Source organism: Crocuta crocuta, unplaced genomic scaffold (assembly GCF_008692635.1).
Source record: "Crocuta crocuta isolate KB4526 unplaced genomic scaffold, BGI_CrCroc_1.0 scaffold762, whole genome shotgun sequence".
Taxonomy (NCBI): Eukaryota; Metazoa; Chordata; class Mammalia; order Carnivora; family Hyaenidae; genus Crocuta; species Crocuta crocuta.
This window is the reverse complement of record NW_027529524.1, coordinates 604,907-620,395: the sequence shown is the minus strand read 5'-3', so window position 1 is coordinate 620,395 and position 15,489 is coordinate 604,907. Positions and strand designations below refer to the sequence as shown.

Here is a 15,489-nt window from a genome sequence, read left to right as displayed (position 1 = left end):
CTGGTGGACTTTCCCTCAGGAATCCAGGCTGGAGAGTGGGAGGGGCTCACCCTTGCAGGGATTGTCATCCTTCTCGGTCCCACTGCATAGGAACTGGTCTGTCACCACCTCTCTGACATCCGTCAAGTGGGGGAACGTGGTTTTGTCTTGGGAGACGACCTGGATGCAGCTTGTCCACTGAGGCAGGGGTGGAACAGGAGAGAAGGAGAGAATGAGCAGTCCTAGGAGACACCTGGCAGTTCAGCTAGAGCTGGAGGAGGGGTAACACAGGGTCAGATGGAGAAACCAGCCAGAGCTGGAGAAGGAAGGGACAAAGAGAGACTTTTGGGGAGGCTGCCTCAGGGAAGTCCCGTTCCCACACAGCATCCCAGACCTGAGATCCTCACCTCTGTTCCTGTCTTGAGGTTAATGTCCAGTTTGCTCCCACTCAAGGACACAAAGTGAGCAGGAATGCTCAGTTTGTTCAGAAGTTCACTTTCTGTGGTGAAAGTGAGAAAGGGATGTGATGCTGATCCCTTTACCAAGCATTCAAGCTCCAGATTGGGGGCTGTTGCCCAGCCCATGTCATCACTCCTAAGTGTCATCACTCCTGGTCCTAGCTCCTCATGCACCCTAAGCCCCAGCACTCACCGTGGTCTCGGCAGGTGCTGCCCGGGTGTCTCCGCAGTGCCAGATTTGCCTCCACCGTGCAGGGAAGGCAAATGGGTCTGAGGAGAAGGACAAGGGTCACATAGGCCCATCCTCAGAGTCCCCTCCTCTGGGACTCCCCAGAGCACTCTCCCACAGAGGATGGCCTCTCATCCCAGACTCTAGCACCTGGCATGGGTGGACATCTTCACTTTCTGGGCCAGCTTCAACAGGGCAATGTCATCACCATAGAACTCCAGGATTCCCTGATCCCTCTTGGCAAAGACATCAAATCTCGAGGAGATCACAGCCTTCTCAATACTGAAGTCTTTGCCCCACCGGGAGTTAGGATCCCCTGTGAACAATGTGGCAGATTAGGCTGGGCCAGGGCCCCTGGAGGGGGTGGGGGCTAGGGACAAAGGGTGATAGCTCTGGCCATGGGGTTAGGAGCCTGGTGTGGGCCTTGCCTTACCCACAGTGACCCTCCACAGAGAGCTGTTCTCAGCATGGCGGAAGCAGTGAGCAGCTGTCAGGACCCATTGGTCTGAGATGAGGGCCCCCCGGCAAGTTTCCTGGCTCTTAGGCTGCAGGGAGACAGGAGATCTTCAGAGACTATGTCTCTGGCCCATGGCCTCTTCCACCTCTGGGATCCAAGCCCCATCCCTCCTTACTGGTACCTTAATAGTGACATGCCAGGGTGTCTGCTCCTGGGCAGAGGCATTGGCTGACATGTTCCCCACCCCACAGATGGTGTCTGTGAGCTGGGAGACATCTGTTGAGTACGGGAGCAGAGGGGAAGGAGGTATGTGAGAGTCACTGTAAGCAAGTTCCCAACCTGGAGCTCTTGCTGGCTCCTCACCACCCACCCCACTCCAAAAAGGGCAAAGCACACTCACCCAGCATGTGCTCAAAGACCTGGTACAGAGCATTTGTGTCCTGCAGAATGAAGGCATGTCTTTCACCATCCTTCTTGGACCCCAGTTCATTCAGTTCTCTCCAGTCCACATCCAGCTTGCCCACCCCAATAGCATAGATATCTGATGGGAAGAAGGAAATCACCAGAATCTAGTGGCTGAGGGGCTACCCCATGAGACAGGAAACTATCATTTGGAATTTACTGGGTCCTACAAAGCCCTAAATGAGCTGGACCCTCACCCCCTACTACCTATCTGACCTCACTTCCTACCACTCTTCACCCTTCACTCCCTTCCATAGAGCCTCCTCAAAGCTCTGCAAATTTGCAAGCACACTCCCACCCTAGACCTTTTGTATAAGCTATGCCTCTGCCTGGTTCACTCCTTCTCAGACTGTCCACATGGCTCACTTTCTTACCTTTTCAAGTCTTGCCTCAAATGTCACTATCTCAGCAAGGCATTCCCTGGGCTCCTTGTCTAAAACTGCAATGCCTCAGACAATTCTGTTCCCTCTCTGCTCCATTTTATACCTTGGCACATGTCACTATCTACCATGCCATAGAGTTTCCTAATTTGTATCGTTTAATGCCTACAGTGGGTAGAATTGTGTCCCTCAAAAGGATATGTTCAAGTCCTAACCCCTGGTACCTGTGAATGTGACTTATTTGGAAATAGAGTCTTTGCCTAAAGCCTCCAGAGGTAGCAGGGCCCTGCTGATACCTTGATCTTGGACTTTTAGGCTCCTGAATGTGAGAGATTAAGTTTCTGTTGTTTTAAGCCACCCAAGCCTGTGGTTGCAGCAGCCCTAGAAGACTAATACATTGGCCCTCCAGGATGACAACCCCAACAAGATATTTTTGTCTGTTTTGTTCGCAGCTGTATCCTTAGAATGGTGCCCAGGAGAGACTTTCAGTAAGCACATTTATGACTGAATAAGGAGCTCATGAGCATGCATGGAGCAAACCTTCAGATCTGGTTCTTCTGTATAGGCTCGGAGAGAGGGGCCTGGAGCCCTATCTCTTCCCACTAGAGAACTTAGGCCCACACAATTATCCATGTCCTCCCTCCCAGTCAGCCTGGGGGCCAGTCAGAGCTGCCCCAGGGTGGAGGCCCACAGAGTCCAGTCTTCCCCCATGCTTTGCATCCCTCTTGGCCCTTTTTTGCTCCCAGAGGATCCTGGGTGGTATGCAAAGAGCAAGATGCTCAGATAGACTGGGAGACAAGGCTTTTCTCAGGAAACAATCTGTCCCCAGGCAGGCCACAAGCAGTCACTGTGGGGGCTGAACAATTATGTCCTACGTGTTTTCTGTGACTAGGTCCCATCAGTCCCTGCTGCCTTTTAATAAGGTGTTTCTGAGCATTTAGCCCTAGCCCAATGATGCTAAGGAGTTAGGGAAGACAGTTTAGACTTTGCCTTCCAGAAGCCAGAGTTTTACAAAGGAATCCACTTGCCCCTGCTGGGCAGGTAAGGCAGGTGGCATGAACAGGAAAGAGAGGACCCAAGGGGAAAGTGAAACTTGGAGGCTCAAAAGCAATTATCCTCACTTATACAGAGCACTTCTGTCTGAAATTCTTTTCTGGCCAAAGATCAGTGCAATTTGTGTTTAGTCTGAACTGAGGAATTGTTCCTTTTGAGGCTGCAACTGCCAAAGTATTAGTTATCTGTACCCCTGAAAGAGGAATGCCAGGGACAGTCCCTACAAGGAACACAGGACTTTCCTCCCTGGAGAGGTTCATGGCCACAATGGTGGCAGCAGCCGCTCACATACACTGTTCCTCTGTGTATGTGTACCAGAGCTGAGCATTCACCCCTATTGTCCTCCGAGGTAGGTCCTAGCACCGTCCCCCTTTAGCAAATGCAGAAACTGCCCACAGCCACAGTCAACCCAAGATGAAACCAAGGCTCGAAGTCTACAACTGCAGGGCAGCTTCACTACAGATTGTTCGGCATGATTCTCAGCTGCCTTCACACAGAACGACACAGCCTGGGGTCTCACTGGAAATAAAGCCAAGGTGCGGCCCAGACTGTTGGCTGCCTGACTCATGCCCCTGCAAAGGCAGCACAGCTGGGGGCAGGCGGAGGCTCACCCAGATAGTCATTCCTCTGCTGGTTGATGTTCAAGATCTCTTTGATACTGTCAACAGCCAGCTTGGGGGAGCCACCCATATTAGACTTTCCTAGAATGGAAGGAAAAGAATTGTCCGTCAGGGGAGTATATCTGTACTCCAGCCCCAGAGGAGTGGACATTCAGCCTGGGAATCTCAAGCTTTACCACTTCCCGCATGAGTTTCAAGATATGTTATTTACTAAAATTCTCTACATTCCAGGCACCGGGTCAGGAGCTTCGTAAACTGTATCTCATTTGACTCTCCTGAAACCTCAGGTAGTGTGGGTATCCTAATTATATAGGCAAGAAAACCAAGTTCTGAAGGAGCTATGCAATTTGGACACAATCAAAAGATAAATGGCATAGCCCAGATCCACTACAGTCTATCCTTCCATCCATGCACCTTGGCATTCCTGCCCCAAAGCTACCCCTCCACCCCTGTCTAACTGACTCAAGGCAACCTCCCAGGTAGTAACAATAATTGATATCTGTAATCACAAAGCACTCTTACACAAACTACTTCAATTCCTCTCCATAAAAATTGTGTAAGGGAAGGAGGGCAGCTATGACTATCATCATCATCATTGTCGTTCCATTGTCACCATCAACACTATTTCTGCTACAGAAACAAGAAATTGAGGCCCAACGTAGCAGAGGGAGAACCAGAATGCAGGTGTCCTGACCCCACATCAGCGCTCCTTCTACTGTGCCAGACTCACTCGCAAAGACGACCATACCCACCATCTGTCAGAAGGATGATAGCATGTCGGATTTCCTGCCAGGCCGCCGTGCTCATTCCGAGGCGTTGCATCTGGTTATTCATCATGATATGGACACTATCTAAAGCTGCATAGGTGTTTGTTCCGGTTCCATTTTCATGGTCTGGATTATGTGAAGAGGATTATCTTAGATGCTTCCTACCTACTGCCTGGGAGAAGAGAATCTCTCTTCTCCTCACCATTGGAAATGCATTTATCAACTGTCTTGATAAACTCGGACCTTAGCTTTCCAGACAGAGGTTTGGCATCATTGTCTTTTCAGACATTAAAAGCCTTTCCCCTTAGAAATACTGCATAACCGGGGTGCCTGGGTGGCTTAGTCGGTTGAGTGTCTGACTTTCGCTTTAGGTCATGATCTCACGGTTCATGGGTTTGAGCCCCGCATCGGGCTCTGTGCTGACTGCTGGCTCAGAGCCTGGAGCCTATTTCAGGGTCTGTGTCTCCCTCTCTCTCTGACTCTCCCCTGCTCACGCTGACTCTCTCTCTTTCTCTCCTAGAAATAAATAAAAATATTAAAAAAAAAAAAAAAGAAATACTGCATAACCCAGTGGCCACTCTAAAGCCTCAAGATTCAAAGATGGAGTTTCCAAAGAACTTGGGTGGCCATACCCATCTGCTCTCTACCACCCAGGTAGTTTCATAATGACATGGGAAGACTCCAAGTCAAAAAAAACAGGCCATGTAGTTCTGGAATCAGGAAGGAGCCAAAGACCTGTGTGAAGCATTTGGATGTGTAGCACATTAGAGTAAGCCATGAGCTGGTGGGAGCTGGGACTTGGCCACCATGAACTTAACTTGGAAGCTACCTCCACCTGAGGAACCTGAGCCCCAGAGCCCTGGGACTTGAATGTCACCAAAAGGCCTCATCTCTAACTTGTCCAGAATTTCTTTGTAGGTACAGGCAGCTTATCCTCCCCCCTGCCTCATCACCTTCATTTGATGACACTTGTACCTCTATAGTTGACATTGTTCAGACTGTTGATCACTTCAGTTGCATCCCTCGACTTGTCGTGCAGAACAGACATGATGATTTTGGGCTTTGATGCAAAGGTGATGATGGCGACACTCACATTGATCTCAAAGCTGAAGATCTGTGAATGGCAAGTGAGAGGCAGCATGAAAGGCCCTGAAGCCAAAGGGGAGAGAGTAAGAGAGCAAGCCAAGGACCCCAGAGGAGGCAGAGAGCCTGCACCGAGACTGAGTCACTTACTAAGAGACTGCTGATTGCAGGGAGCCAAGACACTGACATTTGTGGACCGTCTAGTGTCTTTGATAGGCTCACTCACTCCTCACTGCATCCTCACATCAATTCTGGGAGGGGGCGAGAAGGCCCTATTTTATAGATGAGGACGCTGAGGCTTGTTGCCTCGCCCCAGATCACACTACTGGTACAAAGTGGAGGTAGAATTTGAACCTGTCCTCATGAATCTGAGGCGGTTCTCTAACTTGGCAAATTTTGCAGCCTCAGAGCTTACTGAGTTACTACAGGTCTTAAGAGACTCTAAGGAACTGCCTTCTTTAAAGTGGAGGTGGGAAGGAAAACATATATCTACAGAAACTATTGTGAAAAGCATAATTACCAAGCAAAGTGCTGGCAAAGAACCTAAACTAAGTGGCTTCCAAACTCTCCTGTTCCTGCATCTTGTCAGTAAAAATGTTTTGAGCACATACCTAAATATAGGTATATAGATTTATAAAAATTGACTCATATTTATTAAGTACATCACCATTCAAATATATTATACACATTTTTAAATATAAAAATTGGGAATTTTTAAAGGAAAGTCTTAAATATTAAGTTATTGGTTTAACTTAAATTAAAATTATTCAACAAGGATACCAGCACTTGTCTACCACACCTCACTGGGTTCTTTTATATACCATTCTCTGGAGACCACCATTCTAGATGATGGGTTGGTTCCTGGGAAGTAGGACCTCAGCTTTGTTCATCTTTGATGTCCCCCAGCACCCAGCACGGTGCCTGACACATAGTAGGTGCCCCAGGAGTGTTTGTGGGATCCTGTAAATTGAATCCATGATTCCTGCATGGAATGCCCATAATCTAGGAGGACTTTTTGGAGGAAGTGGGCTGTGAGTGGGATTCTGAGGAAGGGAAGGAACCAGAGAGAGACAGTGGGCATAGGAAGGCCCCTCTGTAAACAGACTCCGATTTCCTGACCCTGTCCACCATGAGAATGGCGCTCTCCTTGAAGATGTGGAAATCGTCTTCGGTCACACTCTGAGAGGCATCCAGGAGCAGGTAGAGGTTCAGGTGACCAGAGCGCTGGATTTGTATTTTACGACCCACGCTTTCTGGAAGAAACATGGAAGGGGTAGATTCACATCTTCACCTCCCACCGGTTCTCTTCCTAAGGGATAGGGCCTCCCTGCCTCCCCTCCAGTCAGCTCAGTCCCACTGAGTTTTCTGGAAGCTCTGAGTGCCCTCTGAGAAGACTCTTCCTCCCACCCTAGACCCAGCACCCTACTGTCCCCGTCTCAAACACTCACCCTTTTTCTTCTGGGTAGGATTGGTGGCTCCAAGTAGGTGGGACAAGGAGGCGCCCAGGGCAGGGGCCACATCCTCGGGAAAGTCATAAGAGTAGGGCTCTGTGGGAAGAGCCACTGGGGTCAGTCAGGGTCAGGGGTGGGGTGCTCAGGGAATCTCTGGAGGGTCAGGGCAGCTGGCTACTCACGGCGGCATATGGGCTCTGTCCCACTCCAGACCCCATTGCTCTGGCACTCCCGCTCCGCAGACCCGGTCAGCACCAGATTTGAGGAGCAGCGGTAGGTGACTTTGTCCCCAAGGCCAAAGCGGGACCCTGTCCTCACAGAGCCCACTGAGATTCCCGGGTTGGGACAGTAGCCAGCTGTGAGTGAACAAAGGAAGATGGCAGTGAGCAGGGACACCCTCCTCAGCCTTTTGGCCCTGCTCACCCACTCTCTCCCTCGGGGCTCTTCCTCCTTTCAGACCTGTGGAGCTTCTGTGGGTCATTCAGCCTCCTCCTTGGGAGATACCACAACTGTGCCTCCCAAGGGTGTGCATGGAAAATCTTAAGAAGGGCAAAATGTTTAGAACTCAGTGGCCTCACATGCCAGCTAAAGCATCCCAGTCCCAACCCAGGGACCCACCCTGCATCCATCCCAGAGCCCCAGGGAAGATGCTAGCTGACAAGCCCTACACCGTCACAGATAATATTTGTACCTCATAAACCACAGTGAGGCTTCACTACACACCCACCATGATGGCTAAAACTGGGGTAATCCAGGTGTCAGAAAGGATGTGGGGCAACCAGCACTCAGATACATTGCTGGAGCCCCTACTAAAACTAAACATATACCAACCTGTGACTGGATAATTCCACTCCTAGATAACATGCTCAAAAGAAGAAAACTCATATGTGCACCAGCAGTTATGTATAAGGACGCTCATAGAGCTTTACTTATAATAGCCCCAAAATGGAGAGAACCCCAATGCCCAGCAACAAAAGAATGCATAAATAAATTGTAGTCTCTTTGTATAATGAAACTACACGGCAATAAAAAATAACAAATCGATAAATCTCACAGGCAGAATGTCGAGTAAAGGAAGCCAGATGCCAAAAAAGCATATTCTATATGATTCCACTTGTATGAAATGTAAGAATGAGGGGACAGAAGACAGAGTGGTCACCCTGTGGTCAGGAGTGGACAGGAGGAGCCTCCTGCTTTGTCGGACATGTTCTCTACCTTGCATGGTGATTACACAGGTGGATACATGTGCAAAAGTTCACGGAGCTGAATATTTAAGATACTTACACTTTAGGTAGATGTACCTCAGTTTTCAAATCAATTCTATTTATGTTTGAATCAATGGCTATTTGGCAGAGTCATGAATATGAGTAGAGAACCAATGTATGGTTCCTACCACCTCGTGGATTCTGTGTTTTCTGTATTATCCAGGGAATCATGGGAACCCCACTTCTATCAAGCAGAGCCCCTCACCATTGACATGGCCAGTAATAACTATGACAAAAGTATTATGTGTCGCTTACCAGACCTCAGGCACTCCTCCAGATGCTTACTTATGTCAACTCACTTAATCCACACGGCAACCCTATGTGGTGGCCACTCGTACCATCTCCACTTCAGATGTGAAAGTTGGGGCACTAAGAGGTTAAATAACTTGGCCACAGGCTCCCCAAATCAGAGCCAGGCTTGGGCGCAAACTGGCGGCAGAGGCAGGCACTAAAACACAGCACTTGATTCCCTCTCAGCACATCGTCCCTCGCTTTGAGGTATTTAAAAAAGCTTCACATCAGATCCAAAGCTTAGCACCACGTGCCTCAGCCAGGCTCCCTGCAGGCCGGTGATGTGTGACCTATAGACCTCAATTTACTAAAATTCAGAAAATATTATTTTGGTGTCAGAAACACCAGGTTCCTGGCTCCACAGAGCTGCCCCCCACCCCGGGCACACATCCGATTCCAAGGTTCCCAGGAGCCATGCCCGCATGCAGCCATCAGTCAGGGCACTCACCGCCGTTGTCACACACGGCTGTCTCCCCGTCCCACATGCCGTTGGGGCGACACTGGCGCACAGGCGATCCCCGCAGTGTGAAGCCGTCCTCACACTCGAAGCTCAGGTTGCCGCCCACAGGGTAAGACCCGAGCCGTGGGGTGAACATGCCATTCTCAAAGGAAACAGGACCCGGACAGCGAACAGCTGGGGGAAGAGGAGAGGAGGAGGATACAGGCATGGATGGATAGCACCTGGGCTCAGTGACGCTCAGCGTGGGTGCGTGGGAACAGCCAACTGGTTGTCAAACTACTGCGTTGTTGCATGTGAAATCGCTGCTTGTGGCAATTGGTTGGATTTCGGCAATTTCACACAGTGCAACCTAATAAATTGATAAATAAGCACTACTCTAAGCCCTCTGAGGTCCTCAGGTGTCCCACAAGTGGACAACCAAAGGGGTAACACCTGGCACGACAGGGGACTCCAGCACACATTCTGAATGATTGGGACTATGCTGTCAGTTGTTAAATATTTTTTTAAAAAAATCATCCCAAGTATTTAAAAAACCGATTTAGTACCCCCACAATCTCCATCAAAGCCTTCCTCCAATGCCTTGCTGTGGACAATGGGCATTTCCCCACTGTGTTCAAAAGCCCCGTGGAAAAGCAGCTCTGCGATCCCTGGCACATCACCTCATCAGGTTAAGCCCCACCCTGAGCAACTCTGAAATGGAGGTTCCAGAGTGGCCACTGCTGGGCACCCTGAGGAAGGCCCACAGAGAGCCTCACGTTTGCAGACCGCCTTTGTCAGCTGGGTGGATCTCAGGGTCTGCCACCGTCCGTTGCTCTTGCACAGCCGCGATGCTGGGAATGGGTAGCGGCCCACGGGACAGGAGTAGGTGAGGACACTCCCAGGGGCCCAGCCATGGCTGAGGGTGAAAGTGCCGCCAGAGATATTCACATTCTGAGGGCAGGAGGGGGTGGCTGCAGCCAAGCCTGTGAGCATGAGGCACAACACAGAAATGGAGAAAAGATGAGAAAAGGAAAGCAAGAGGGATTGTCCACTTACAAGTGGGAACTCAACGCAGGCGGCACAGGCCTCGCCCACGAGACCCCAGCATTCCCCTACCCTGCTCCTACCTGGATACAGGGCCAACAGGCAAAGGAGAGCCATCAGTGGGTCCATGGTGTCCACCTTGAGGCAGAGAGAGGCAGAGAGCCCGCAGAGGGAAAAGGTCGTCTGACTTCCCGAAACCCAGAGCTGGCTCAGCAGCTGCTTTATTTGCTGCCAGAGAAAGAAAACTAGGGAGTGGCAAGGGGGACGTGCTCTTAGCAGGGGGAAGAAAAATCAGGGATTGGGGACTGAGCTGAGAGGGTGAAGCCCTTGCCCATCTCCCTAATCCCAATATATCCTAGTCAGCTGATCTCACCATACACTTTTTATACTGCTCTCAGCCTGCACCCCCACACATGTGCACACACACATGCTCTTGCATGCATCATCTAAAGCACACAAACCCACAAACCATCCAAAATATTGCAAAATCGTTTATTTAAGTAAAGTTTCAGTTTTCTCTTAGGTGCCCAAAGTGGACTTTATTTCCTGAGAGCCTGGGATAGGACTGTCTTCTTGAACATAAACCTCCAAGGAATGCAGGCTAATTTTCTCAGAAATTCTATATAAATAGGAAGAATCACAATCTTGTTCTTCCTTGCAACCCTTCCCCAGAGAGAATCTGAAGGTAAAAATGAAATCAACGCTTAGTTTTGAAGACTGCAAGATGTTTAAAGCACTTTTATGGGAAGTCCAGTAGAAAAAATTCCCAACTCATAAAATAAATAAGTCTGGAATTGGTTACCCAAAGACACAAAAGTATTTTTGGATTTTGGATGTGTCTTTAAATTACAACTTGCAATTGTATGAAATGCTGGAATGAAAGAAACTCTAAGTTAACATGTTAACCCCCTATCTGACAGAAGTCTCTTTAATACTTTGTCAAACAATGTGGGATATGAATAAATAAGATCAATTAAAAATAAAGATGAGGGGTGCCTGGGTGGTTTAGTTGGTTAAACGTCTGACTTCAGCTCAGGTCATGATCTAGCAGTTCATGAGTCCAAGCCCTGTATTGGGCTCTCTGCTGTCAGCACTGAGCCTGCTTCAAATCCTCTGTCTCCCTCTTTCTCTGTCCCTCGTACCATTCACATGGGCTCTCTCTCTCTCTCAAAAAATAAACATTTTATTTTTTTAATTTTTTAATGTTTTATTTATTTCTGAGAGAGAGAGAGAGAGAGAGAGCGTGAGCAGAGAAGGGTCAGAGAGAGAGGGAGATACAGAATCTGAAACAGGCTCCAGGCTCTGAGCTAGCTGTCAGCACAGAGCCCGATGCGGGGCTCGAACCCATGAACCATGAGATCATGACCTGAGCTGAAGTCGGACACTTAACCGACTGAGCCACCCAGGTGCCCCAAAAAATAAACATTTTAAACAAATAAATAAATAAACAAACAGACAAAATTTTAAATCTAAAAATTTAAAAATTAAATCTAAAAAAGCCTGAGTGGCTCATTGTTGAGTGTCTGAGTCTTGATTTCAGCTCAGGTCATGATCTCAGGGTAGTGGGATGAAGGTCACATAGGGCTCTTCACTGAGTGTGAAGCTGCTTGGGATTCATTCTCTCTTTCTCTCCTCCCCCCGTACCTCCCCCTGACACATGTATGCACCCACGTGCTCACTCTCTCTCTAAAATAAATAGATAGCAGATAGATAGAAAACATCTCTGAAGTGATTGTTTAAGTTTGTGAAAACTCTTTTGATTTACAAATAACTCCTTAGATAAAAATATAACTACCCTATGACCCAGAATTGCTCTACTAGGTATTTACCCAAAGAATCCAAAAATGCTGATTCAAAGGGGCACATGTACCCCAATGTTTATTGCACTATCGACAATAGCCAAAGTATGGAAATAGCCCAAATGTCCATTGACTGATGAATGGATAAAGAAGATGTGTTACATACATACCTATATATATTATACATATACATTATATGAACCATATATATAATGGAATATTACTAGATCATCAAAAGAATGAAATCTTGCCATTTGCAACATGGATGGAACTAGAGTATATTATGCTAAGTGAAATAAGTCAGAGAAAAACAAATACCATATGATTTCACTCATATGTGGAACTTGAGTGAAACCAAACAAATGAACATAGGGGAAGAGAAGCAAAAATAAAGTAAAAACAGAGAGCGAGGCATACCATAAGAGACTCTTAAATGCAGAGAACAAACTGAGGGTTGCTGGAGGGGTGTTGGGTGAGGGGATGGGCTAAATGGGTGATGGGCATTAAGGAGGACACTTGTTGGGATGAGTACTGGGTGTTACATGCAAGTGATGAATTACTAAATTGTATTCCTGAGATCATTATTACACTAAATGTTAACTAAGATTTAAATTTTAAAATACAAACACACGCACAAATAGCTTCTTAGGAACACGTATGCAAAATAGGGCTCACCTTGGACAAAACTGACTGAATTCAGGAAGACCATGATACCCTTGGTGTTAGGGGTCCCAAAGCTGCTGCTGTGCCTCCCTGGTACCCAATATCTGTTCTCTTTCCCTCCTTCTACAGTAAGATGTTTAGCAGGACACATAGTCACCTAGCTAAAGACTATATTTCCCAGCTACCCTGGCAGCTAGGTAACTGGTGACCTGGTTCTGGGCAATAGGAATTGAGTAAAACTGATACACATAATTTCCAAGTTATGCCCCTAAAATCAAAGGGGAGCATGTCCTCCCCTTTCCATAGGCTAAAATATAAATCTGGTGGTAGGAGCACCTGGGTAGTTCAGTCCGTTGAGTGTCTGACTCTTGATCTCGGCTCAAGTCATCATCTTGCAGTTTGTGGGACTGAGCCCCATATTAGTCTCTGTACTGACAGTGCAAAGCCTGCCTGGGATTCTCATTCTCTCGCTCTCATTCCTCTCTCTCTCTCTCTCTCTTTCTTTCTCCCTCTCTCTCTCTCTTTCTCTCTCTCTCAAAATAAATAAATGAACTTTAAAAAAAATTTAAAAAAAGAAAATATCAACCTGATGGCGATTCAAGCACAACATCCAGAGGATGGTGGAGCAAGCAGACAGAGAAGCCTAGGTCCCTGACACTGTCTTAATGTCATGTCAGCCCTTCCCTCCTACTCATATTGTTAACAGAGAAATAAACTCTCTTACGGGTGGTGGATATTAGAGATGTTGACAAAGATTCTGGCTTTATCTCCCTTCAGTCACAGAGTAGGATTGAAATTCCCTATCCACTTGCATTGGCCAATGAAATATGAATATATGTGACATGTACCATTTCTAGATGGAAGCTTTATGAGCCAGTGCAGTCCTCACCATGCTCTTTTTCCCCTGTGTGGCAACATTCGAGATGGTGACTGCTCCATCAGCTCACATTCCTGAGTGACACCAAAAGCACTCCTCTGCCGACCCTCATAGGATATGTATGTAATATGAGCAAAAAACAAATCTTTGTTTTAATCTATTACATTACCACTGCTGTTGGAAAAAAACAGATACCACCCAAAATTTAGGGGCTTAAAAATAAGATTTCTTCTTTCTCATGACTCTGTGGGCTGGCCTGGTGATTCTTCTGCTGCTTTTGCCTGGACTCACTCATGCAGCTGCAGTCAGCTGACGGCTAAGTTCAGCAAGAACAGCTGGACACCTGGAACTTGCTCGCTCTCCCATGGTCTTTCATCTCTAGCCTTGCATCTGCAATCTCAGGAAAGCATTCTAAGAGATCCCAAGCGAAGGGAGGCCCATCTTCAGAAGTCCTATAACGTCACTTCCACCATGTTCTACTGGTGACAGCAAATCACAAGGCCAGTAAGGGTGGGGGAAAGTTTACCTCATGATGTGAGGAATAGCAAAGTCATACTGCAAAGAGGCACACACACTAGAACAGGAGAGGTTCATGACCATATTTTGCAAACCACTACGGCAACTAAAATTCAGGAGTTGTTAGTTATCAGGACATAATGACCCCTCACCTGACTGAATACGTAAGTCCCTGAATTTGGGGTACCTTCCTTAGGCCACTGCTATGAGCTGAATCATGACACCCCAAAATTCATATCCTTAAGCCCTAGCTTACTTGACTTACTTAAAGATGATAGGGCCTATAAAGAGGAAATTAAGGTTAAATGAGGCCATATGGAGGATTGATCCAATAGGATAAGTGTCTTTATTTTTAATTTTTTTAATGTTTATTCATTTTTAGAGAGAGAAGGAGACAGTGCTCAAGCAGGGGAGGGGCAGAGAGAGAGGGAGACACAGGATCTGAAGCAGGCTCCAGGCTCCAGGCTCCTAGCTGTCAGCACAGAGCCTGATGCAAGGCTTGAACTCACAAACCATGAGATCATGACCTGAGCTGAAGTCGAAGGCTTAACTGACTGAACCACCCAGGTGCCCCAGGACAAGTGTCTTTAGAAGAAGAGACACTAGAGTGCGCTCTCTCTCTCTCTCTCTCTCTCCTTCCCTCCTCCCTCTCTCTCTTCGACACCTCCTTCCCATCCCCCTGTGTCACAGAGGAAAGCCACATAAAGATGGGTGTCTGTAAGCCAGGAAGAGATTTCTCACCAGAAACCAACTATGATGACACACTGGTCTCAGACTTCCAGCCTCCAGAACTGTGAGAAAATATATTTCTGTTGTTTAAGCCACCCAGTCTAGGGTATTTTGTTATGACAACCCAAGCAGACTAACACATCTGCCCAGCTCATATGTAGCCTTTAAGTAAGGAGGTGCTTTTCTTTCATGACTTTCTCCCAGCATTTGTTAAGTTAAATAAACTTAGCAGTGTGTCAGAACCCATTATCCCTTCTTCCTGAAGTATTAAAACTTGCAAGTTTTCCACTGGGCCCATGGAGTATGTTCTTAAAGAAAGAGGTGCGTGGGTACCTGGGTGGCTCAGTTGGTTGAGAATCCAGCTTCAGCTCAGGTCATGAGCTCATGGTTTGTCAGTTTGAGCCCCACATCGGGTTCTCTAGTGTCAGCACAGAGTCCGTTTCAGATCCTCTGTCACCCTCTCTCTCTGCACTTCCCCACCCCCTTGCTCTTTATCTCAAAAATAAATATTGGGGCGCCTGGGTGGCTCAGTCGGTTAAGCGTCTGACTTTGGCTCAGGTCATAATCTCATGGGTTCGTGGGTTCGAGCCCCGCGTCGGGCTCTGTACTGACAGCTAGCTCAGAGCCTGGAGCCTGCTTCAGATTCTGTGTTTCCCCCTCTCTCTGACCCTCCCCTGCTCACGCTGTCTCTCTCTCTCAGAAATAAACAAAGCTGGGGCGCCTGGGTGGCTTAGTTGGTTAAGCGTCCGACTTTCGCTTAGGTCGTGATCTTGCGGTTCATGGGTTCGAGCCCCACGTCGGGCTCTGTGCTGACTGCCAGCTCAGAGCCTGGAGCCTATTTCAGTCTGTGACTCCCTCTCTCTCTGACCCTCCCTTGCTCACGCTGTCTCTCTCTCTCTCCTAGAAATAAATAAAAAACATTAAAAA

At 47.8% G+C, this 15,489-nt stretch overlaps 1 protein-coding gene across 2 annotated transcripts in view; it reads right to left on the bottom strand.

Annotated features, from left to right (window-relative positions):
* C2 (complement C2) overlaps positions 1-15,489 on the bottom strand; it is a 40,374-nt gene that overhangs the window by 715 nt on the left and 24,170 nt on the right. Inside the window, exons 2-17 of one of the 2 annotated variants that reach the window (XM_077760929.1) lie at positions 10,062-10,116; positions 9,711-9,917; positions 8,944-9,129; positions 7,122-7,295; positions 6,937-7,035; positions 6,608-6,741; positions 5,381-5,519; positions 4,391-4,531; positions 3,630-3,719; positions 1,524-1,664; positions 1,305-1,399; positions 1,100-1,211; positions 817-982; positions 631-707; positions 387-478; positions 51-177 (exon numbers count right to left, since the gene is read on the bottom strand). In XM_077760929.1, coding sequence (XP_077617055.1) covers positions 51-177; positions 387-478; positions 631-707; positions 817-982; positions 1,100-1,211; positions 1,305-1,399; positions 1,524-1,664; positions 3,630-3,719; positions 4,391-4,531; positions 5,381-5,519; positions 6,608-6,741; positions 6,937-7,035; positions 7,122-7,295; positions 8,944-9,129; positions 9,711-9,917; positions 10,062-10,107 — 2,026 coding nt within the window. In that variant the 5' untranslated portion in view covers positions 10,108-10,116. Of the gene's footprint in view, positions 1-50; positions 178-386; positions 479-630; positions 708-816; positions 983-1,099; positions 1,212-1,304; positions 1,400-1,523; positions 1,665-3,629; positions 3,720-4,390; positions 4,532-5,380; positions 5,520-6,607; positions 6,742-6,936; positions 7,036-7,121; positions 7,296-8,943; positions 9,130-9,710; positions 9,918-10,061; positions 10,181-15,489 lie in introns of those variants that run through there. The other variant, XM_077760928.1, reaches the window with a different exon arrangement.